Source organism: Chrysemys picta, chromosome 1 (assembly GCF_011386835.1).
Source record: "Chrysemys picta bellii isolate R12L10 chromosome 1, ASM1138683v2, whole genome shotgun sequence".
Lineage (NCBI taxonomy): Eukaryota > Metazoa > Chordata > Testudines > Emydidae > Chrysemys > Chrysemys picta.
The window spans coordinates 2410707-2433168 of NC_088791.1; the positions used below are offsets into that span (position 1 = coordinate 2410707).

At 61.1% G+C, this 22462-nt stretch overlaps 1 protein-coding gene across 4 annotated transcripts in view; it reads right to left on the reverse strand.

The window, feature by feature from the left end:
- Positions 1-240: 240 nt before the first annotated feature.
- LOC103306556 (dromaiocalcin-1-like) overlaps positions 241-22462 on the reverse strand; it is a 52023-nt gene continuing 29801 nt past the window's right edge. For 2 of the 4 annotated variants that reach the window (XM_065594456.1, XM_065594398.1), the window contains exons 3-7: positions 10226-10305; positions 9474-9568; positions 6385-6543; positions 3460-3574; positions 241-923 (exon numbers count right to left, since the gene is read on the reverse strand). In XM_065594456.1, coding sequence (XP_065450528.1) covers positions 856-923; positions 3460-3574; positions 6385-6543; positions 9474-9568; positions 10226-10292 — 504 coding nt within the window. In that variant the 5' untranslated portion in view covers positions 10293-10305 and the 3' untranslated portion in view covers positions 241-855. Of the gene's footprint in view, positions 924-3459; positions 3575-6384; positions 6544-9473; positions 9569-10225; positions 10306-10831; positions 11137-22462 lie in introns of those variants that run through there. The other 2 variants (XM_024110703.3, XM_065594282.1) reach the window with 2 other exon arrangements.

Here is a 22462-nt window from a genome sequence, read left to right on the forward strand (position 1 = left end):
CAGGAGGGCTGAGGGCCCAGGGAGGGGCAGAGGGGAGCGGGATGGAGGGGCCATGCCACGGGGGCTAATGCACGCAGAGGAGGATGCCAATGTCCTGCGCTGTAGCGAAAAGGCCAGGGCCGTGCTCCCTCCTGTTCGTTCCCTGTCTGCCCCCCCGGGGCGCTGGCTCCGGGGAGCTGAGGACGGCGGCGGGGGCACATGGAATGGGCCATTGCAGAGAGCAGCAAACGCACACAGGACTGAATGCTGAAGGGATGGTTTATTATTGCTTCCCTGCGGTGAAGAGGTGGAGACGAGGGGGGGAGCGGGATAGCCGTGGTGCAGTGGCACCCGGCTCTGAGCGCTCAGGCTAGCCACGCACAGGGCTGAGCACCCCGTGTGCTCCGTGTTCCTGCCCTTGTGTGCACTGGGGAGACGGTCCAGGGCTCGTTCCCAGCCGTTTGTGTCAGTCGTGGGGGGCTGCGGGCAGGGCACTGCAGGACGGTCATCACTCGCGTGCTCCTGCCTGCGCCGTCACTGCAAAGGGGGCGGGCGGGAGCCCAAGCTAAGGCACCACTTGGGCATGCGAGCCAGCTGGGGGTCAGAGCACGAGGCTGCACATGCGGGAGGGCTCGGGGGGAGAGGGGGTAGCAGGGTTTGGGCAAAGACAAGAGGGGAAGCCCAGGATAAAACTACCCAGTAAACACCCCCAAGGAGGGGGCAGAGCAGAGCGGGAGTGACACAGCGTAACACAGCGATGCTTTGCAGAAGGAACTTTGCAGCCAGGGACACAGGATCTGGTCTCCCCGGGGAGCAGGAGGGACCTGATTCGCTCACAGCCCAGGGGAGCCCCCAGGGCCAGGCGAGCTGCCTCCCCTAAGGCCTGTACTTGCAGACAAACGGGTTTCTATCGTTACAGGAGTCGTTGTCCCAAGTCATGAAACCTAGAAAGAAAAACAGAAATGACCCCTGGGATGGGGCAGGCTGGGACGTCCCTGCTCATACAGTGACCCCAATCCTGCCCCATTCCGTGCCCCTCCGAGAAGATCCCAGCTCCTGTGCACAGCCCTGAGGAAGAGGAGGGTGGGATGGAGCCCTGAGCTCCCCAGATTGGGGCAGCCCCATCCTGCAAAGAGAGGCCGAGGCTCACTGTGAAAGGGGAGAGGCCTGGTCCGTGTGCTACTGCTCCTACCTCCCCAACCCCACGTGCCCCCCACCCCAGCCAGAGGGCAGAGGAGAGAGCGAGAGCCCTGCCCCGGGACTGGGGGCACCCGCTCAGGAACTGGGCTGCTGCCTCCCTCCCTGCTGAGTGAGCTGCCCCACAGCCAGGCCCCCTCCAGGCCCTGCCCGCCTGGGTCTGGCTACACCCATGGGAACATCTGTCCCAGGCAGGGCTCAGTCGCCGTGCAGAGGGGATGTGTCCCTGCCCCAGGAGTCAGTGTTATCGGCCTGCTGTGCGCGGAGCTGCACGTTCCTCCCTCAGACCCCGTTACCCCTCTGCTCCGAGGGTGTCTGTGCCCGGGAGCTGCCCCGGCAGTAGGATTCCTGCTTAGTCAGCCCAGACAGCGCCCAGGGAAGGACAGTCCTGGGGCTGGGCTGGGTGGGCTCTGCCCCTCAGCAGCACCCCAGGCCGAGCAGGGAGCTCTGAGGGGGGTATAGGCCGGTCTCAGTGCCCTGTTCCCTTGGGTGCGGGTTTCTGCTGCTGTTTGACTCTATCCCCGTCCAGTGACTGCGGCGCTGGCTGTGCCCATCTGCCGGCACCGGGTCTGACGGGCAGCAGGACTCCTGGAACTGCTAGCTGTGCGCAAGCTTCGTAGCAAGGCCTCTCGGGTCCTGGTCTGGGGATGGGGCCTGGAGGCACTGAGCTCTGTCCCATCATTTGCTGGATACACCCAGAAACATTGTGCCCCCTTGATCGGCCAGGGCTCCCATGCCACACGCCCCGTGATTCGTTCAGCTTCACCAGGCACCTGGGCAAACCGCTCTCCCGGTTCAGCTCACTCGCGGATTCTGAACTACGACTGCAGGCCCTGGGCATGGCCGCTCACCAGCGTCACACGCCCGGTCTCTGCTCCCTGGCTGGGTGATGGAGACGTTAAGCAAGTGACTGGGACTAGCCCCTTGCGAGTTTCATGGGAGCCGTCACTCATGCTCAATTCGTGACCATGCTGAGACTTTGGGGCGTTTTCCTGAGCAGCCCGCGTCTGTGTCAATGCACGAGTGACATGTCCCCCCCAGGAGCGACGCGGCCCCCCATGAGCAACAAGCCCCCCCTAAGAGCTACACGCCCCCCCAGGAGCAACACAGCCCCCCAAGAGCAACACGCCCCCCCAGGAGTGACACAGCCCCACCAGGAGCAACACGCCCCCCCAGGAGTGACACAGCCCCACCAGGAGCGACACGCACCCCCCAGGAGCGACACAGCCCCACCAGGAGCAACACGCCCCCCCAGTAGTGACACAGCCCCACCAGGAGCAACACGCCCCCCCAGGAGCGACACAGCCCCCCCAGGAGCGACACAGCGAGCGCCCAGGAGCAACACGCCCCCCCAGGAGTGACACAGCCCCACCAGGAGCGACACGCACCCCCCAGGAGCGACACAGCCCCCCCAGGAGCAACATGCCCCCCCAGAAGCAACACAGCCCCCCCAGGAGCGACACAGCGAGCGCTCATGAGCAAGACCCCCCCCCCAGGAGCGACACAGCCCCCCCAGGAGCGACACAGCGAGCGCCCAGGAGCAACACGCCCCCCCAGGAGTGACACAGCCCCACCAGGAGCGACACGCACCCCCCAGGAGCGACACAGCCCCCCCAGGAGCAACATGCCCCCCCAGGAGCAACACAGCCCCCCCAGGAGCGACACAGCGAGCGCTCATGAGCAAGACCCCCCCCCCAGGAGCAACACAGCCCCCCCAGGAGCGACACAGCGAGCGCTCATGAGCAAGACCCCCCCCCCCCCCAGGAGCGACACAGCCCCCCCAGGAGCGACACAGCGAGCGCCCAGGAGCAACACGCCCCCCCAGGGGTGACACAGCCCCCCCAGGAGTGACACAGCGAGCGCTCATGAGCAAGACCCCCCCCCAGGAGCGACACAGCCCCCCCAGGAGCGACACAGCGAGCGCTCATGAGCAAGACCCCCCCCCAGGAGCGACACAGCCCCCCCAGGAGCGACACAGCGAGCGCTCATGAGCAAGACCCCCCCCAGGAGCGACACAGCCCCCCCAGGAGCGACACAGCGAGCGCTCATGAGCAAGACCCCCCCCCAGGAGCACACTTGGTGGAGTGGGGGCACAATAGCTGCTCCTGGCCATTGCGCTGACCACCCCAGCAGAGTCCCTCAGCGGGGCCGGGCTCTGTGTACGTGCCACACCCACACCCTGGGGACTGGGACCAGCCCCCGGTCAGCGTCTCAGAGGCCATGCGGCCAGACAGCTGCCTGGGCTCCCCCACTGACGCACCTGGCTCTCAGCCTCCTCCTTACCTGTGTCTTCCTCCAGCACCGCACAGTGCTCCCCCTTCAGGAAAAAGTAGCTTCTGTGGCTATCCCAAGCACTGAAGTCCAGTTCAGAGCCGTCTGCCCATGACCATCTTCGGCTCTGCAGAGAAGGGTGTGAGAGGAAACCACAGTGACGCACCTTATAGAATCACAGATCCATCCGCGTGTCAGGCCAGCAGGGACCTTGAGAGGTCGTCTAGTCCAGTCCCCTGCGCGGAGGCAACGCCATGTAACCCTAGACCAGCCCTGACAGGGGGTTGTTCAGACTGGTCTTAAAAACCTCCAGTGACGGGGATTCCACAACCTCCCTCGAGAGCCTGCTCCGGAGCTTCCCTGCCCTGAGACGTAGAACGTTTCTCCTAATATCGAACCTAAATCTCCCTTGCTACAGATTAAGCCCATTGCTGCTTGTCCTGCCCTCAGTGGCCATGGAAAGCACCGGATCACCGCCCTCCTTATAACAGCCCGTCACAGATGTGAAGGCTATCAGGTGCCCCCTCAGTCTTCTTTCCTCAAGACTGAATTTGCCCAGTTTTTTAACCTTTCCTCACAGGTCAGGTTTTCTAAACCTGTGATCTGTTTTGTTGCTCTCTTCTGGACTCTCTCCAATTTGTCCACATCTTGCCCGAAATGCAGCACCCAGAACTGGACAGTGTACTCCAGCTGAGGTCTCACCGGTGCTGAGCAGAACAGGGCAGGTAGCTCCCATGTCTGGCATACGACACTCCTGTTAAACACCCCAGAATGACATTAGCCTTTTTCGCAGCTACGTCACATTGCTGGTTCATATTCAATTTGTGATTCACTAGAACCCCCAGATCCTTCTCAGAAGCACTACTGCCTAGCCCATTTGTTAGTCTCTAAGGTGCCACAAGTACTCCTGTTCTTCTTACTGCCTAGCTGGTTATTCTCCAGGTCTTAGTTGGGCATTAGATTTTCCCTTCCTCAGTGAAATACTTTGCACTTATCTTTATTGAATTTCATCTTGTTGATTTCAGACCAATTCTCCAAATTGCCAAGGTCATTTTGAATTTTAATCCTGTCCTCCAAAGAGCTTGCAGCCCGCCCAGCTTGGTGTCATCTACAAATATTATAAGTGTAAGCAGGGCTGACTGAGCTCTCCCCTGACATCTAGTGACAAGCTGTGGAAAAGGCCATCAGGAGCTGATCTCCTTTGTATGGGCACACCCACCCTGCTCGGTGTTCAGCAAGATGGGAGTGCTTGCCCCAATGATCACTTGTGGCAGGTCTTATATAGAGAGAGATCCCTATCTCACAGAGCTAGAAGGGACCCTGAAAGGTCATTGAGTCCAGCCCCCTGCCTTCACTAGCAGGACCAAGTATTGATTTTTGCCCCAGAACCCTAAGTGGCCCCATCCAGGATTGAACTCACAACCCTGGGTTTAGCAGGCCAATGCTCAAACCACTGAGCTATCCCTCCCTGGTGTCAGAGCCCCAGTCTCTTCGTTATTGGGGCTGGAGTAATAAAGGGTGGTTATCCTTGTTGTGTGAATCGAGGGCAGCGGGACTGTACTTGGCAAACCCTGATTGAGGGACTCACCCACAATTAAAGGGCACTTGCTAGGCAGGGGACAGGGGTGCCAAAGCTCAGTGAGTTCTGAGGAAGGAGGGGGGAAGATATGTGTACTAGGAAGGGGGTGGGTGTCTCTTTCCTGCACAACAGTCCTAGATGCTATTTGGTTCTTTTTTTCCCCTCTCTACCATGTAATAACAGCTGATTAAGACTCAAGTGAAAGTCTTGTTACCCACTAGTGAGAGGAATTCACTCCTACCTAGAGCTAAGCCACAGACCTGTTTCAGGCCAGTGTCTCTAATACAAGAGAATGCCGACTGTGCACGAGCAGTGAGGCTCCCCCACTAAGAGCGGAAATCACTGAGAGCTGTGGTTAAATGGTGGGACTTGAAGACTCCTGGTAGAGAGAAGAGGGTGGCTGGCAAAGTGAACAAGGCGCAATGTGGATGCTCGAGCCCAGGGTTCCCTGATACGGGTCAGCTGACTCCAGTCCCACTAAACCTAGGTTCACAGTGCTCTGTAAACATAGCCGAGGTGCTTACAAATTGAAGGTTTATTTGTTCCAGCAGCTTCATGGGTATTGAAGTTATGCTAACTAGTCTCTGTTCCCCTTTCTAAAGACAGGTGCTATGTTTGCTTTTCTCCACGCCTCTGAGATCTCACCCATCTTCCACGAGTTCCTGGAGATAAATCTTAACGGTTCCGAGATTGCTACAGCTAGTTCCTTAAGTATCCTAGGGTGAATTTCCCCAGGCCCTGCTGACTTGAATACATCTCACTTCTCTAAATATTTTCTAATCTGTCCATGCTCTGTTCTGTCTTGTGTTCTTTCCCCTTATTGTTGATATTAATTGCGTTAAGCAGTTGTTCAAAATTAACCTTTTTAGAGAAGACTGAAGCAAAAGAGGCATGAAACACCTCAGCCTTCTTGGTGCTGCCCATCGTTCGCTCTCCTTCCTGCTATGTAATGGACCTGCACCTTCCTTTGTCTCTCTTGCTCTTAATGTATGTATAGACCCTCTCCTTACTGCCTTTTCTGTCCCTTGCTAGGTGTTTTTACCTAAACTCTCTGATTTTGTCTCTACGTACTTGTGCTATTCTTTTGTACTCATCTTTAGCCATTTGTCCATGGTCCCACTTTTTGTAGGATTCCTTTGTGAGTGGAAACTAAGATTAGTTAGAGACGAGCCAGGGCCAGGCATGGGAGGGCCGTGGGAAGTGGTCAAGGGAGAGGCTGGCAGAGGGTCACGGGCATCAGAGACTCTGATAGAGCCGACATTTAATAACTGTGATAACTACCCTGCTAACCTCACAGCAAGGAAACAATCCGCAGAGATACGGGGGAGTGACTGCCAGGGCAGGCACCAGGCACTCACCCGGGCGGGGATATGGAGTCCGATCCAGACATCATCACCGTCATCATCGTCGTCGTCATGGCGCTGAGAGCGGGCGATGAAACCAGCAACTGCGTTGTGCTCCTCCTCGCTGTGAATGGAGGCGAGATGGGCCCCGCTGCTGTAGCTCTGACACCGAGCCTGTGACAAGGACAAGGCCAGTTCCCTCCATTGCTCCCACTGCTGACGGCCGCTGGAGAGCGCCTGGTAGGAACCTGTGGCCCTGCTTCCCCGGGGCAGCACCCCGAGCAGCAAGGGCTGTGAGGGGAGAGAGCCCCCAGTGCCTCTCCCCAGCCCCTAGCCATGGCCTGTTCCTGTGCACATGCCTCCTTGCACCCCACTCTGCAGAAATAGCCCAGGGCCAAACCCCTCCTGATCCCAGCTGCCCCGATCTGAGCACCACCCCCTGCCCTCAGGCGGGGCCTGTTGTAGTAATTCGGGTATAATATATGGGCTAAAGGTTTTCACGTGACCCAGTCACTGTCCAACATGACACAGTGCTAACCATGGTCCGGGGATCCTCCGCCGGCTTCGCAGCGTGGAAAACGCTCTGTGAAATCCCTGTCCCGGGCTGGGAATGTATTGATTGAAAACCGCAGAAGGAAGAGAATCCAACCGAGACACAGGCGCTGACTTTTATTTTTCCCAGTCACTGCTCCACGCCTGCCGTGCCACAAGGCTCCGCCCCCTCTCCCAAGGCCCCGCCCTCCCTCCACCTCTTCCCACCCCCGCTCTGCCCCCTCCCCCCAGTCCCCCTGCCTGCTCACTGCTTTCTCCTCTCCTCCCTCCCCCGAGCCCCTCCAGCCATCCACCAAACAGCTGATCAGTGCCCTGCCCAACGGCTGTGGTAGGGTTGCCAGGCGTCCGGTTTTCGACGGAAACAACCGGTCGAAGAGGGACCCTGGCGGGTGCTGACCACGTCATTAAGAGTCTGGTCAGTGGTGCAGCAGGGCTAAGGCACGCTCCCTGTGTCCCCTGGCTCTGTGCGGCTCCCGGAAGCAGCCGGCACCACGTCCCTGCAGCCCCTAAGCACAGGGGCGGCCAGGGAGGCTCCACACGCTGCCCCCACCCCAAGTGCCGCCCCCACAGCTCCCATTTGCCAGGAACCACAGTCAATGGGAGCTGCGGGGCCGGCGCCTGCGGGCGGGGGTGGCACCTGCGGGCGAGGGCAGCACATGGAGCCTCCCTTGCTGGCCCTGCGCCTAGGAGCCAGAGGACATGTCGCTGCTTCCGGGACCCACCTGAGGTAAACTCCACCCGCAGCCCACACCCTGAACCCCCTCCCACACCCCAAGCCCCTGCCCCAGGTTGGAACCTCCTCCTGTACCCAACTCCCTCCCAGAGTCCACACCCTGCACCCCAACCCTCTGCCCCAGCCCTGACCCCCCCCCCCCGCATCTCAAACCCCTCATCCCCAGCCCTACCAGAGCCCCCAATCCCAACCAGAGCCTTCACATACATCCCCCACCCCAACCCCGTGCCCCATCCCAGAAAACACTCCAAACCCTTGTCCCCACTCCCAGCCTACCACAGAGCAGAGACACAGAGCACCCAGCCCCCCATCATTCCCCACTGCCCCCACACCACCGAGCACCCAGCCCCCTATCACCCACCACAGCCCCCCCAGACCACAGAGCAGGGATGCAGAGCACATAGCCCCCCTCCCTGACTCCACTTAGCTCTGCAGAGGGACCCAGGGTCTACCCGTTCTTGGGCGTCACCAGCAGAATTGTACCAGCTCCAGTCAGTGCCCCGTCCAGCCCTTGGAGGGTAGTGGGCCTGCCCAGCTGTCACTGAGGGCATAAAGCACCCTGCAGAGCCGTTTTGGCCAGGCTGAAGTTACCAGGCAGAGTCCAGCATGACTCTCAGCTGCCAGGCAAGTAGAAAGCCATCACGTTACTAGAGCTGCAAGCACATTTGGTCTGGAAACCGACCAGAGACGATAACCATGGGGCCCAGAAAAGCCCCTTCTAGACCCTTTCTGGAGTATAAACACCCAAAGAGCTACTGCTGAGCTCCATTCCTGTCAGAGCTTCCCCAGCCCGGTTCACTTTGCCTTTCTCTCTGTCACTAGCCCAGCGACAACGTTACACGCTGCAGACTGTCTGCCCGCCACGGAGAATGCGACTGCATTTTAACCTCCTGTGGAACGACTCCCTGGCCACGTGCACCGATACCAGCCAGCAATGGGGATCGAACCGGAGACCTTAGCACAGCCCTGCCACCGGAGCTGAGGGAGCTGCTCTGGTAACACCGAGTAAGGAGCAGGCCCTTTCTGAGCCGCATGCTAGAGGGAGACATGACCCCACCTGGGCCCAGGTGTCCCTGTCAGACACAGCGCATGCCAAGCGCGTCGGGGCAGAGGAAAGCAGGGAGTACATTCCCCAGCCGCCCCTTTTCCCACGGCACAGCCCTTCCGTCTGGCGGGGTTGGAGGAAGGGCCCTGACCAGTGAGTGATGGGGAAAGCAGCCATGGCCTGGGGACCCAGGAGCTGCAGGGAAGCTGGATTCAAAGCAGAGCGCCCAGGAGTTGTGGACAGAGCCATGTGTGGGACAGGCTGGGACTGTTGGACACTACAGCCAGGGGCAGGGCTGTGTGGGGCGTATGGGGGAGCAGCAGTGGCTGGCCAGGGCCCCAGGGAGAGACGCTAAATGAGCCTGACCTGGAAACCAGCCTGTTTGCTGGACTAGAGAGCCCCCACCTCTGGCACTGGCCTGCAGGGCCCTGACTGGCGACTGGACTGGCCCAGGGGCCAAACAAGAGCCGCGGTTGCTCACTTTGAGCTGTAAGTGATTAAGCCTCTGTATCTCAGGGGTATCTGCAACCTCCCCATTCCCGCCAGCCCCAGTCACTGCCCTGCCCTGAGCCTGTCGGGTGGGTATCGGGACCCACCGGGGCTCCCCCTACAGGCCTGGAGCTGACGCGCCTACAGTGCTAACCTCTGCGTCGTGGCACAGTGGGCACAGGACTGGCGCCCCAGGGAGTGGTGTGTCCAGCACTGAGCAGCCCTAAGGCTTAGGGCCCTAATGCTGAGCCCTCCTGCACCCCAGCTGGGTCCCCAGACCCTCACCTCAGCCCTTCTCCAGGTTGCCTCCTGGGGGAAGTATCCATAGCAGTCGTCTTGGAAGTGTAGCCAGCCCATGGGACAGGATGCAGCTCGTGCCCCTGCAGAGAGAGGGGGCCGGGGTTGGGGGCAATGGTGGGGACAGGACACCGCGGTTAGAGGCTGTTTCAGAGGCAGAGCTGTGGCTTTCCCATTAGCACGAATAACATGGGATCCCGTTTGGGGCTGTGTCTGGCTGGCAGGACCCTCCAGTCCTGGCGCTGGGTTTGCCCAGACCCCACATTGGCAGAACGGGGCCCCTGGAACCAGCCCTGAGCAGGGATCCCAGCCGGGCAGGGCCTCTGGGTTTGCATGGGGCAGGGGCTCCTTTCCCCAGGGCTTCCTGTGGGCAGGGAAGGAGCCAGTGCACTGTGGGGGGGGATGAGAACCCCCCCTGCACCTGCTGTAATGAGCTCCTGGATTCCCAGCTCGGGGGGAGATACGGAGCCCACACCCCAGGTCCCCCACCCTACTGCATCCCTTGGACAGAGGCAATCCCGGCCAGGAACGAGCTTCTCCGGCCTCAGTTCTCACCCAGCGCCAGGGGCAGCGGGTGGCGGCGTCTCCCCAGGGTGGGCACTGAGCCCCTGGCTGGGCTCCTGGATTATGGACTCAGTGGGGAAGGGGCTCTGCAGGCAGGGCAGTGATATAAATTCACTTCCCACCACGGCAAGCAGCCCCTGGGGGCTCCAGCTCCGAGGGGCCGGGCAGGGACTCACCTGACAGCGAGGGGTTAAAGATCAGGCAGCCGAGGAGGCAGAGGCTGAAGTAGGCGACTGGCCCCATCTTCTCGCTTCCCCTGGGGAGAAAACACACAAAGAGATAGGGCCACGAGAGCCTGAGACACCCTGGGAGTGACCCCACACTGCCATGGGGCATTTCCCGGGTGAGGTGCTTCGGAGCCGGGCTGTTTGCTAAGGGCCTGGCCGGACTGGAAGGGACCTGAGGGATCCCAGCCCCCAGCCCCAGGGGTCCAGGCTCACAGACCCCTGTGGGGCAGGGGAGCTGTGTGGGGCCCGTGTCCCTGGGCTGGTTCCCAAGGGCCCATCAGCCTGCGGCTCTCCCTGCCCCTCGTCTCCAGCCGGGCAGGGCAGGGCAGGGCAGGGCAGGGGCGTGGGGAGCAGAGCCCCAGGGAGAGGACGCTCAGCACCGACACATGGGGACGGGGTGCCGGGGCCGCGCTGTGGGGGAAGGGGTGGGACAGAGACGGCCCCAGGGACTCACACAGGGCAAGTGCGGCCATGAGGCCCCGTCACAGGGCTCGGCTGCCACCGAGAGCCAGCGCCCAGCAAGGAGAGGGAGTCCGGGAGGGGGCAGGGACTCACCTGTCCGTCTGTCTGTCTGTCTGGGCGGCTGGTCCGTAGCGCTGGGAAGTGGAGCTCAGCCTATGCAGGGCACTGGGTCTCGAGGGGTTTATAGCCCAGCAGGGGGAGGGAGGCCGGGAGGGGGCAGGGACTCACCTGTCCGTCTGTCTGTCTGTCTGTCTGGGCGGCTGGTCCGTAGCGCTGGGAACTGGAGCTCAGCCTGTGCTGGGCGCTGGGTCCCGGGGGGTTTATAGCCCAGCAGGAGGAAGGGGGGCAGGGTGGGGGCTGAACAGGAAAGTTGAACCACCTGCCAAACCAGGTAATCCAAGCCCAGAGCAAACAGAGATTAAGGACATTTCCCCACCCATCCGCTCAGCTCAGGCGTGGGGCGGGGGGGTGGCAGGACGGGGGGGGTGGCAGCTGGAGAGCCATTATCACCCTCGGCTGCTCCCCACACTCTGCTGGTGGGTCAGGCAGTCCCAGTCCTTGGGCCCAGGGGGAACAGGCACCAGGCAAGTCTCATGCTGCATCTGGCCCATCAAGGGGTCTGGTCTCGGCTCAGCTCCCCACTGTTCCCCAGCCAACAGCACTGCCCCGCATTGTAGGGAGCCCGCGCTGCACCCAGACATAGGAGACTTCTGCAATCAGGTGCCTCTGGGCAGGGCCCTCCCAGCCCCACCGGGCAGGGTAGGCTGCAGGGGGGGACAATCGTCGTGGGGTGCAGGGACAGACACGGGGAGCCATGGGGGAATTGCAGGCAAAGGGAACCGAGGCTGATGATCAGGAGGATCTGTGGGGCTGGGGCACCGTCCCCCAAGGGAAGGGTGGGAGCCCCCACCTGGACAGGTCAAACCCGGCACCGCCTCAGGCCAAATCTACACTTAAAGCTTTTGCCGTTACAGCAACAGTGGTCAGGGTGGTTTTTCTGGCACTCGAATTCCAGCCAAAGCCCCAGTGCGGACGCAGTTATTCCAGCGGGGCAGTGCTGTTGCTGGTAGAGTGCATTTCCTTCCAGGAATCGGTATAAACTCTATCAGGAGAACATTTAGCTGGTCTAAGCTGCAGCTGTAGCTACAGTAGGCGGGTTTGCGCCTGTATAGCTACCCTAGCAAACCTTCTCCGGTGTAAACTAGGCCCCGGTCTCGGCCAGGCACTGGGGGATCAGACACTCCACCCCCGGCCGGGTGGGAGTGAGACACAGAGCCAAGGGTCACACGGATCCCAGTGCAGCCCACGTCCCCTCCAGGGCGGCAGAGCAGAGCTCTCCAAAGCATCACACTTGTGAATCCGCAGGGCGGGTGGGGCCAGCGGCAGCCTCTCTACGTGCCATGGTGCAGCTGCAAGAAGCGGATCCACGTGCCCTCTTCTGGGACCTCTCCGAAGGAACTAGCAGAGGCACCGGCCAATCCCCTCACTTGAGCCAGCAGCAGTCTGTGCTCCCACACGGGTGGGGGCTGTTGCTCCCTGGCTGGTGTGACACCCTCCCGCAGCCTCATCCCAACCCACGGGAGGAGACGTTCTGACGCTGGCAGGAGTTTAGAGCTGCACCCTCCATCGCCAGCCTCGGGGGGGGAACTGTGTGCGGGGGGCTACCTGGGACATGACCAAGCTGCCCCGAGAGCCCTCAGGGTGCGCACAGCACTGAGCCTTGGCAACCTCTGGGAGCGGCTGGGCCGAGCTCGGTCAGCTGGGCCGGGAGTCTAGACGTAACGGGGCCGGCTGCATCCCCTGGCTACTCCCGGATCAACCCTGCCCTCGGCCTGATCCTAGAGCAACTGTCCTTTAACACAGCCAGCCAGGCTGCTCCACCTCCCCGGCCGCTCTGCACGCCCACTGCACCAGTGCCAGCTGGAGGTGATGAGCTAAGAAAGGGCCCAGTCCCAACCAGGGATCCGCCCCCTCCCCTGGCGCCTGCTCACCAGGGATCCGCCCCCTCCCCTGGTGCCTGCTCACCAGGGATCTGCCCCCTCCCCCAGTCCCAAACAGGGATCCGCCCCCTCCCCCCGGCGCCTGCTCACCAGGGATCCACCTCCTCCCCGGCGCCTGCTCACCAGGGATCCGCTCCCTCCCCCGGTGCCTGCTCACCAGGGATCCGCCCCTCCCCCCAGCGCCTGCTCACCAGGGATCCGCTCCCTCCCCCGGTGTCTGCTCACCAGGGATCTTCCCCCTCCCCTAGTGCCTGCTCACCAAGGATCTGCCCCCTCCCCTGGCGCCTGCTCACCAGGGATCTGCCCCCTCCCCCGGCGCCTGCTCACCAGGGATCTACCCCCTCCCCCCAGTGCCTGCTCACCAGGGATCCACCACCTCCCCCGGCGCCTGCTCACCAGGGATCCACCACCTCCCCCGGCACCTGCTCACCAGGGATCTGCCCCCTCCCCTGGCGCCTGCTCACCAGGGATCTACCCCCTCCCCCCAGTGCCTGCTCACCAGGGATCCACCACCTCCCCCAGCACCTGCTCACCAGGGATCCGCTCCCTCCCCCAGCACCTGCTCACCAGGGATCCGCCCCCTCCCCCAGCGCCTGCTCACCAGGGATCCGCCCACTCCCCCGGCGCCTGCTCACCAGGGATCCGCCCCCTCCCCCCAGCGCCTGCTCACCAGGGATCCACCACCTCCCCCGGCGCCTGCTCACCAGGAATCCACCACCTCCCCCAGCACCTGCTCACCAGGGATCTGCCCCCTCCCCCGGCGCCTGCTCACCAGGGATCCGCCCCCTCCCCCAATGCCTGCTCACCAGGGATCTGCCCCCTCCTCCAGCGCCTGCTCACCAGGGATCCGCCCCCTCCCCCAACACCTTCTCACCAGGGATCTTCCCCCTCCCCCAATGCCTGCCCACCAGGGATCCGCCCTCTCCCCCGGTGCCTGCTCACCAGGGATCCGCCCTCTCCCCCGGCGCCTGCTCACCAGGGATCTACCCCCTCCCCCCAGTGCCTGCTCACCAGGGATCCACCACCTCCCCCAGCACCTGCTCACCAGGGATCCGCCCCCTCCCCTGGTGCCTGCTCACCAGGGATCCGCACCCTCCCCCAATGCCTGCTCACCAGGGATCCGCCCCCTCCCCTGGTGCCTGCTCACCAGGGATCCGCCCCCTCCCCCAATGCCTGCTCACCAGGGATCCGCCCCCTCCCCCGGCGCCTGTTCACCAGGGATCCGCCCCCTCCCCCAACACCTTCTCACCAGGGATCTTCCCCCTCCCCCAATGCCTGCTCACCAGGGATCCGCCCTCTCCCCCGGCGCCTGCTCACCAGAGATCTTCCCCCTCCCCCCGGTGCCTGCTCACCAGGGATCCACCCCCTCCCCCAACACCTTCTCACCAGGGATCTTCTCCCTCCCCCAATGCCTGCCCACCAGGGATCTGCCCCCTCCCCCGGCACCTTCTCACCAGAGCTCTGCCCCCTCCCCCAATGCCTGCTCACCAGGGATCCGCCCCCTCCCCCAACACCTTCTCACCAGGGAACTTCCCCCTCCCCCGGCACCTTCTCACCAGGGATCCGCCCCCTCCCCGGCACCTGCTCACCAGGGATCTGCCCCCCGCCTGTCTCCCTCCCACAATGAGCAGAAACACACTTGTCATGGCTGACTTGCATTGCACGATGTGACCTGGAGCACGGGGTCTCTGCTAAGAGGTGCTCTGTGATCCTGAGATGGGGCACCCTCAGGATCCCCATGGCCTCCCCACCAGCCTGTATCTGGGGGGGTCTCCAGCCAAGTGTGCCCCTGCCCATCACACTGGAGTCAGGGAGCCCAATCTCCCGGGGCCTGGGCCTGTCCAGGTGGAGGTCGTTTAGCTCGACCCTTTCAGACGCCCAGGGGTCACAAGCAGCTCAGAACACGGCTGGTCCCTGAGGGCCACCTGGATGAAGAAGGTTCCTGTCCCAGATCTCCTGCTGCCCCAAGGGCTCTTCACTCTCTTTCTGCACAAATATTTGCTCTCTTCATGCCATGAGAAATTCTTTCCCAGTCACCCATGTCAGCGGCTTGCCGGGATTACAGCGTGTGCTCCCGAGAGCCAGCGCTGGCATCCCTCCAGACTCGCTCAGGGAGGCTGTGTAAACATTTCGAGACGCCCGCGAGGCCAGAGGCAGGGGCCAAAGTAAAGTAATTGTAAGAAATTCCCATATGCATCATTAGCCTCCATAACTGGGATTGTGTGGCTGCAAACAGGGGCGGGGGGCAGAGGGGGCTGTGATGAATTGGGGCCACATCTGTATAACACATGCACTCCGATTGCTCTTGGGAAGTGGTGTTATGAAATACCGCTGTATCATGAGTTCCTACGTGTATGTGAAACCACCACTGCTGACAGGGCCGGTACCATGTACACCCCACACAGGCGCAAAGGCAAATGCTTAAGATTAATAATGGTGCTTAAACCTCACAAAACGCTATGTTATAAAAAGCAGTAGCATCCTTAGAAATCCCCATTTAGCTGATTCCTCTGACGGGAGGGGGGAAGTAGGAGCAGTGGAAAGTTACCTGGAGGAGAACAAAAGAGGCCAAGTGCTCGGGAGTGGGTAGGGGTGACGCTGGCAGACCAGGTGCCAGCTCATGCCAAGATCTTTGTGCCTCAATTGAACACTGACAAATACACGGCTGTAGTCAGCCGGGCTCACCTGCTTTAATCTTCTGACTAGCTCTTGTTTCCTTTTCCTATTAATAAATCGGTGGATAGTTTATTGTAGGATTGGCTACAAGCGTTGCCTTCGGTGTAAGATCTAAAGTGCAATTGACCTGCAGTAAATGACTGGTCCTTTGGGACTGGGAGTAACTGGAATATTGCTGTGAGTTTTGGTGTAAGGGACTGTGACGGAGCAGGGAGCAGGGCAGATTTGACCTGGGAATGTTGCAGGGGGGTTGCAGTGGGGATGTGGGACTTCCCTTGAAGGGAGCTACCTGAGCTGTAACCTGAGCCAGGAACGGGGGTGGGGAGAATTAACACCTTCTGCCCGGGAGACTGAACAAAGGAGAGGAGCAGCGGGAGGGGCTGGGAGTTTAGTTTCGGTTGGGGCTGGGTGGTGCAACGCAGGGAACCCCAAGCTGGGGTCTAAGCTCCCTGAACCTCCCAGAGGGACCTAATTGAGGGGGGTCTGGTCGTACCTACACGCTCTGCTTGAGACTGTGTTCCTGTCCTTGAATAAACCTTCTGCTTTACTGGCTGGCTGAGAGTCGCAGTGAATCTCGGGAAGAGGGGTGCAGGGCCCTAACTCCCCCACAATCCGCAACAACTGGTGGCAGCGACGGGATCTACTGCACCCCGTGGACGGCGCTTCCTGCAGTAAGTGACTGGGGAGCAGTAAAACGAAGGGGGATTGACGGGGACCAGGCCTGCTGAAGAGTGGGAGAGAGACGGTTATTACCCCTGGGAGTGTGTGACCAGCGAGAAGGACTTTTGCAGTAACAGGGTCCCCCGGGGGGATCGCAGCGAGTGGTCCCAGGGGCGGAGGAGTCTGCAGCTCGACCCTGGCAGAGAGGCGGTGACCTCGAGAAGGGCTGGCACACTAAGGGTCCCCCTGGGAACTGTGGGGAGCTGTGAGCACACAGGCCGGTGAGTGGCCAGCAGGAAGATGTATGCCAAGCGGCTTAAGAGCGACCTGGTGGAGCTGTGCAAGCAGAGGCAGCTGCGCATTGGGAGGCTCACCAAAGAACAGCTCATTGCCCAGCTGGAGGCGGAAGATCGCGCGAATGAACTGATCCCTGTGTCTCAGGGAAGCAGCCTGGCAAATGCAGCGCAGGCACCAGTGTCTGTCCCAGCTGGGAGTGGTCAGCCGGCTGCTGAGGGCTTCCCGAGACCCCTCCTTCCTATGCCTAGGGGAAGGGTGGGGAGGAGCCCAGCAAATACCGAAGGCGCCGTGATCCCCCCGGCCAGCAGGGGGTCCCCCCGGCGAAGCCCGCCGGCCAGCAGAGGAGCCTCCCGGCGACGTTCGGCATCCGGGGAGCGGAATTGGCTGGAATGGGAGAAAGAGCTAAAACTGAGGGAGCTGGAGGATCGTGAACAACAGAGACAGCATGAAGAGAGACAGCGTCAGCATGAACGGGAGGAGAAAGAGAGACAGCATCAGCGTGAACGGGAGGAGACAGAGAGACAGCATCAGCGTGAACGGGAGGAGAATGAGAGACAGAGACAGGAGAATGAGAGACAGAGACAGGAGAATGAGAGACAGCATCAGCGCGAACTGGAACTGGCGAGACTGAGGGGCAGCGAACCCCCGGCTGCGGTGAGTGATGGGGGACCCAGGACTGCACGGAGCTTTGATAAGTGCATCATGGCCCCATACAAGGAGGGGGAGGACATGGATGACTTCCTGGAGGCCTTTGAGACGGCCTGCGAGCTGCACCGGGTGGATCCCGCGGACAGACTCCGGGTCCTTACCCCCTTACTGGACCCCAAATCCGTGGCATTGTACCGCCAACTGGGAGAGGCAGAGAAAGGGGACTACGAACTATTCAAAAGGGCCCTGCTACGAGAGTTTGGGCTGACTCCTGAGATGTACCGGGAAAGGTTCCGGGGTCAAGATAAAACCCCTGAGATCTCATATTTGCAACTAGCCGTCCGCATGGAAAGATACGCCAGCAAGTGGGCTGGTGGGGCCCAGACGAAGGAGGACCTGATTAAACTGCTGGTACTGGAGCAACTGTATGAGCGGTGCCCATCCGACCTGAGGCTGTGGTTGGTGGACAGAAAGCCAGAGAACCCGCGACACGCCGGGCAGCTGGCTGATGAGTTTGTAAAGAGCCGGTCAGGGGGTGGCAGGGAGGAGCCCCAAAGGAACAGGCCCGCCGCGATGCAGAGAGAGAGTCACCCTGGGACCTCCCAAAGGGGGAATATGGGGAATCCCCTCCCACGGGGAAGGCCCAGCATCAGGGACAACCGACCGGCTCGAGGGGACCCACGGGACCTGAGCTGCTATTACTGCGGCCGAAGAGGCCACGTTCGGGCCCAGTGCCCCAAGCTCAAGGACAGACTGAGCAGACCGAACCCGCACCGGGTTAACTTGGTAGAGGCCCAGACGGACGAGGGGCAGGCTTCCCACGCAAGAGGGGCTGGCAGCTTATCAACTGCTCAAGAGAGAGAAGGGCCCCCGGCCAGCTTCTCTGGGGGGCCAGATGCTCCGGATTCAAAGTTCTCCGTTTACAGGGTTGGCGCGGGGCTGTCCCTGCGGAGCGAGTGCCTTGTTCCCCTGGAGGTGGATGGGAAGAAAGTTTATGGATACTGGGACACGGGCGCAGAGGTGACACTGGCCCGGCCCGAGGTGGTGGCCCCAGATCGGGTGGTGCCCAACACCTTCCTGACCCTGACCGGGGTGGGCGGGACCCCATTCAAGGTTCCCGTAGCGAGGGTACACCTGAAATGGGGGGCCAAGGAGGGCCCCAAGGACGTGGGAGTGCACCACCATTTGCCCACTGAGGTGTTGATGGGGGGGGACCTAGAGGACTGGCCAAGCAGCCCCCAGACCGCCTTAGTCGTGACCCGTAGCCAGAGCCGGCGAGGGGCACTACGCCCTGACCTTGGGAAGGATGTCCCACCGGAGGCACCGAACCCTTCCCGGGTGGGGAGGGAACACCCAAGGACAGGCCGCGGGGTGGCTGGGGCTTCCGACCCAGCCGACGAGAGGGAGCAGGTCCCCATCCCTTCCTCAGCCGCCGAGTTCCAGGCCGAGTTGCAGAAGGACCCCTCCCTGCGGAAGCTAAGGGGCCTGGCTGACCTCAGTGTGGGACAGACCATGAGGAGAGGATGCAAGGAGAGGTTCCTGTGGGAGAAGGGGTTCCTCTACCGAGAGTGGGCTCCCCCGGGGGAAGTGGAGTCGTGGGGGATCAGGAGGCAGCTGGTGGTTCCCCAGAAGTTTCGCCACAAGCTACTGTACCTGGCCCATGACATCCCTCTCGCAGGGCACCAGGGGATCCGGCGCACCAGGCAGAGGCTGCTACAGAACTTTTACTGGCCCGGGGTCTTCACCAACGTCCGGCAGTACTGCCGATCCTGTGACCCCTGCCAGAGGGTGGGGAAGGCCCGGGACAAGGGGAAGGCAGCATTGAGACCTTTGCCCATCATAGAGGAGCCTTTCCAGAAGGTGGCCATGGACATAGTGGGACCTCTCAGCAAGACGACCCGGTCTGGGAAGAAATACATCCTGGTGGTGGTAGATTTCGCCACCCGCTACCCCGAGGCAGTGCCCTTATCGTCCATTGAAGCAGACACTGTGGCGGATGCGCTGCTGACCATTTTCAGCCGAGTGGGGTTCCCCAAGGAAGTCTTGACGGACCAAGGGTCCAACTTCATGTCGGCCCTACTCCGGTGCTTGTGGGAGAGATGTGGGGTCCGGCACAACTGGGCCTCAGCATATCACCCCCAATCCAACGGGCTGGTGGAGAGGTTCAATGGGACGCTAAAAATGATGCTGAAAACATTTATGAATCAGCACCCGCAGGACTGGGACAAGTACTTACCTCACCTGCTGTTTGCGTACAGGGAGGTACCCCAGGAGTCTACCGGGTTTTCGCCTTTCGAACTGCTATATGGAAGGCGGGTAAGGGGGCCCCTCGACCTGATGAGAGACGAATGGGAGGGGAAGGCCACTCCTGACGGAGAGTCGGTGGTGGAGTATGTCCTGACCTTCCGGGAACGACTTGCCGAGCTCATGGGCCTGGCCAGGGAGAATCTGGCCAGAGCCCAGAGGAAGCAGAAGGTCTGGTATGACCGCACAGCACGGGCCCGCGCCTTCGCCACTGGGGATCAGGTGATGGTCCTCATCCCCGTGAGGAAAAACAAACTCCAGGCCGCCTGGGAAGGGCCCTTCAAGGTTGTCAAGCAACTAAACGAGGTAAACTATGTGGTGGAGCTGTCGAACCGGGCACACCACCACCGGGTGTACCATGTGAATATGATGAAGCCATATTATGACAGGGGGAATATGGTGTTGGCCGTGTGTGGACAGTGGGAGGGGCAGGGAGATGACCCTTTAGTAGATCTATTCCCTGGGACAAGAGTTGGCTTCCCCCTGGAAGCAATTCCCCTCTCTGATCGGCTAACCCCTGCCCAGCGAGCTGAGATCGGAGGGGTGCTGCATCTGTACCAGCAGCTGTTTTCCAACCAGCCTGGACGCACTAATCTGACTGTCCACCGGGTGCAGACAGGATCGCACCCACCTATAAAATGCTCCCCCTTCCGAGCCACAGGGAAAACTGCTCAGGACCTGGAAAGAGAGGTCAATGACATGCTGGCTTTGGGGGTGATCCAGCCGTCTTCCAGCCCTTGGGCCTCGCCGGTGGTGCTGGTCCCCAAAAAGGACGGGTCGATCCGGTTCTGTGTGGACTATCGGAAGCTCAATGCCATCACTGTAGCCGATGCCTACCCCATGCCCAGGCCGGACGAGCTCCTAGACAAGCTGGGAGGTGCTCGGTACCTTACCACCATGGATCTTACAAAGGGCTATTGGCAAGTGCCGCTGGATGCAGATGCCAGGCTGAAATCGGCCTTTGTCACCCCTCTGGGGCTCTATGAGTTCCTGACCCTGCCCTTCGGCCTCAAGGGAGCGCCGGCCACCTTCCAGCGCCTGGTGGATCAGCTACTGAGGGGGATGGAGAGTTTTGCCGTGGCGTATATCGATGACATCTGTGTCTTTAGCCAGACCTGGGAGGACCACATATCCCAGGTTAGACAAGTGCTGGACCGACTCCAGAAGGCTGGGCTGACCGTAAAACCGGAGAAGTGCAAGGTGGGGATGGCTGAGGTATCCTACCTAGGCCACCGGGTGGGAAGCGGCTGCCTAAAGCCGGAACCAGCCAAAGTGGAGGTGATCAGAGACTGGCCCGCTCCTCAAACCAAAAAGCAGGTCCAAGCCTTTATTGGGATGGCAGGGTACTATCGGAGGTTCGTGCCCCACTTTAGCGCCATAGCCGCCCCCATCACTGAGCTGTGCAAGAAGGGGAAGCCAGACAAAGTGGTCTGGACCGAGGAGTGCCAGGAGGCTCTCCGGGCGCTGAAGGAGGCTCTGGTCAGTGGCCCAGTTCTGGCAAACCCAGACTTTGACAAGCCCTTTATGGTGTTCACCGACGCCTCAGACACAGGACTGGGGGCGGTGTTAATGCAGGAGGATGAAAAGGGGGAGAGACACCCCATCGTGTACCTGAGCAAGAAGTTACTACCCCGGGAGCAGAACTACGCGGCCATCGAGAAGGAATGCCTGGCCATGGTGTGGGCCCTCAAGAAACTAGAGCCATATCTCTTTGGGCGTCACTTCACCGTGCACACCGACCACTCTCCCCTGACCTGGCTGCACCAGATGAAAGGAGCCAACGCCAAGCTCCTGAGATGGAGCCTGCTCCTGCAGGATTATGACATGGACGTGGTCCATGTGAAGGGACGTGACAACCTGATAGCGGACGCGTTGTCCCGGAGAGGGAGCCCTGAACTTCCCCAGGTCACTGGTCAGAGTGACCCCGCTCAGTTCAGTCTCGAAGGGGGGAGAGATGTGACGGAGCAGGGAGCAGGGCAGATTTGACCTGGGAATGTTGCAGGGGGGTTGCAGTGGGGATGTGGGACTTCCCTTGAAGGGAGCTACCTGAGCTGTAACCTGAGCCAGGAACGGGGGTGGGGAGAATTAACACCTTCTGCCCGGGAGACTGAACAAAGGAGAGGAGCAGCGGGAGGGGCTGGGAGTTTAGTTTCGGTTGGGGCTGGGTGGTGCAACGCAGGGAACCCCAAGCTGGGGTCTAAGCTCCCTGAACCTCCCAGAGGGACCTAATTGAGGGGGGTCTGGTCGTACCTACACGCTCTGCTTGAGACTGTGTTCCTGTCCTTGAATAAACCTTCTGCTTTACTGGCTGGCTGAGAGTCGCAACAGGGACCATCTGTCACAAGCTAGGCTCACTGGGGTGGCATGACGGATCGGAGTATCCACGGGGACTGTCTGTGACTCCGTGTTTAAGGCTGTTATAGTGCCTGAGGTGTTCACACTTGGAGAACTCTAAGTCTAGATCACACTGCCACTCTGGGGTTCGTGCCCTGGTTTAAACCCACAAGAACAGGGGCCGGACAGGAAGAGGATGGTAGCATGGGCAGGAGATGGCAAGGACACCGAAGCGAGGTGAGGGGCTCCAGGAAGGAGACGTCACCCAGTATGTAGCAGCTTCCTGGGGCAGAGGGGGCTGCTTGTTTTCCTGAGCCCAGAGGGCTCCAAGGGCTCTGGGCAGCCCAGGGCAGTTGGGCCCCTGCCCTGTGTGGTGAGGAGCCTGAGACAGGGACATACATTTAGTGGGTCTCGTTTGGGATGCTCCGTACTCTCCTGTGCTGTACATGATGCAGGATAAAAGATCATAAAGGCGTCTGACGGGGCCAAGCGTGAGCATGGCTGAAAAGCCCCATTTCCGAGATGGGGGAACAGACGGAGAGCTGGGGCCCAGGCGTGTGCCAGAGACACCAAGGGAGGGGCCTGTGCTGCAGCTTGCCGAGGCTCCAGGAGCGTAACACAGCTGGGGGACCCTGAGCACGGGGGCTTGGCTTCCCCTCACAGCCTCCTAGTGGGTGGCCAGCAAGGGGTGTCTGCTCGGATCCGTGACAGGCCACTCGCGGTGCCCAGCGTGCTCTGTCCCTCGGCCATTACTCGCTGGATCAATGCTCTGCAGGGGCCGTGCTGTGGCCCCCGTGGGATGCGT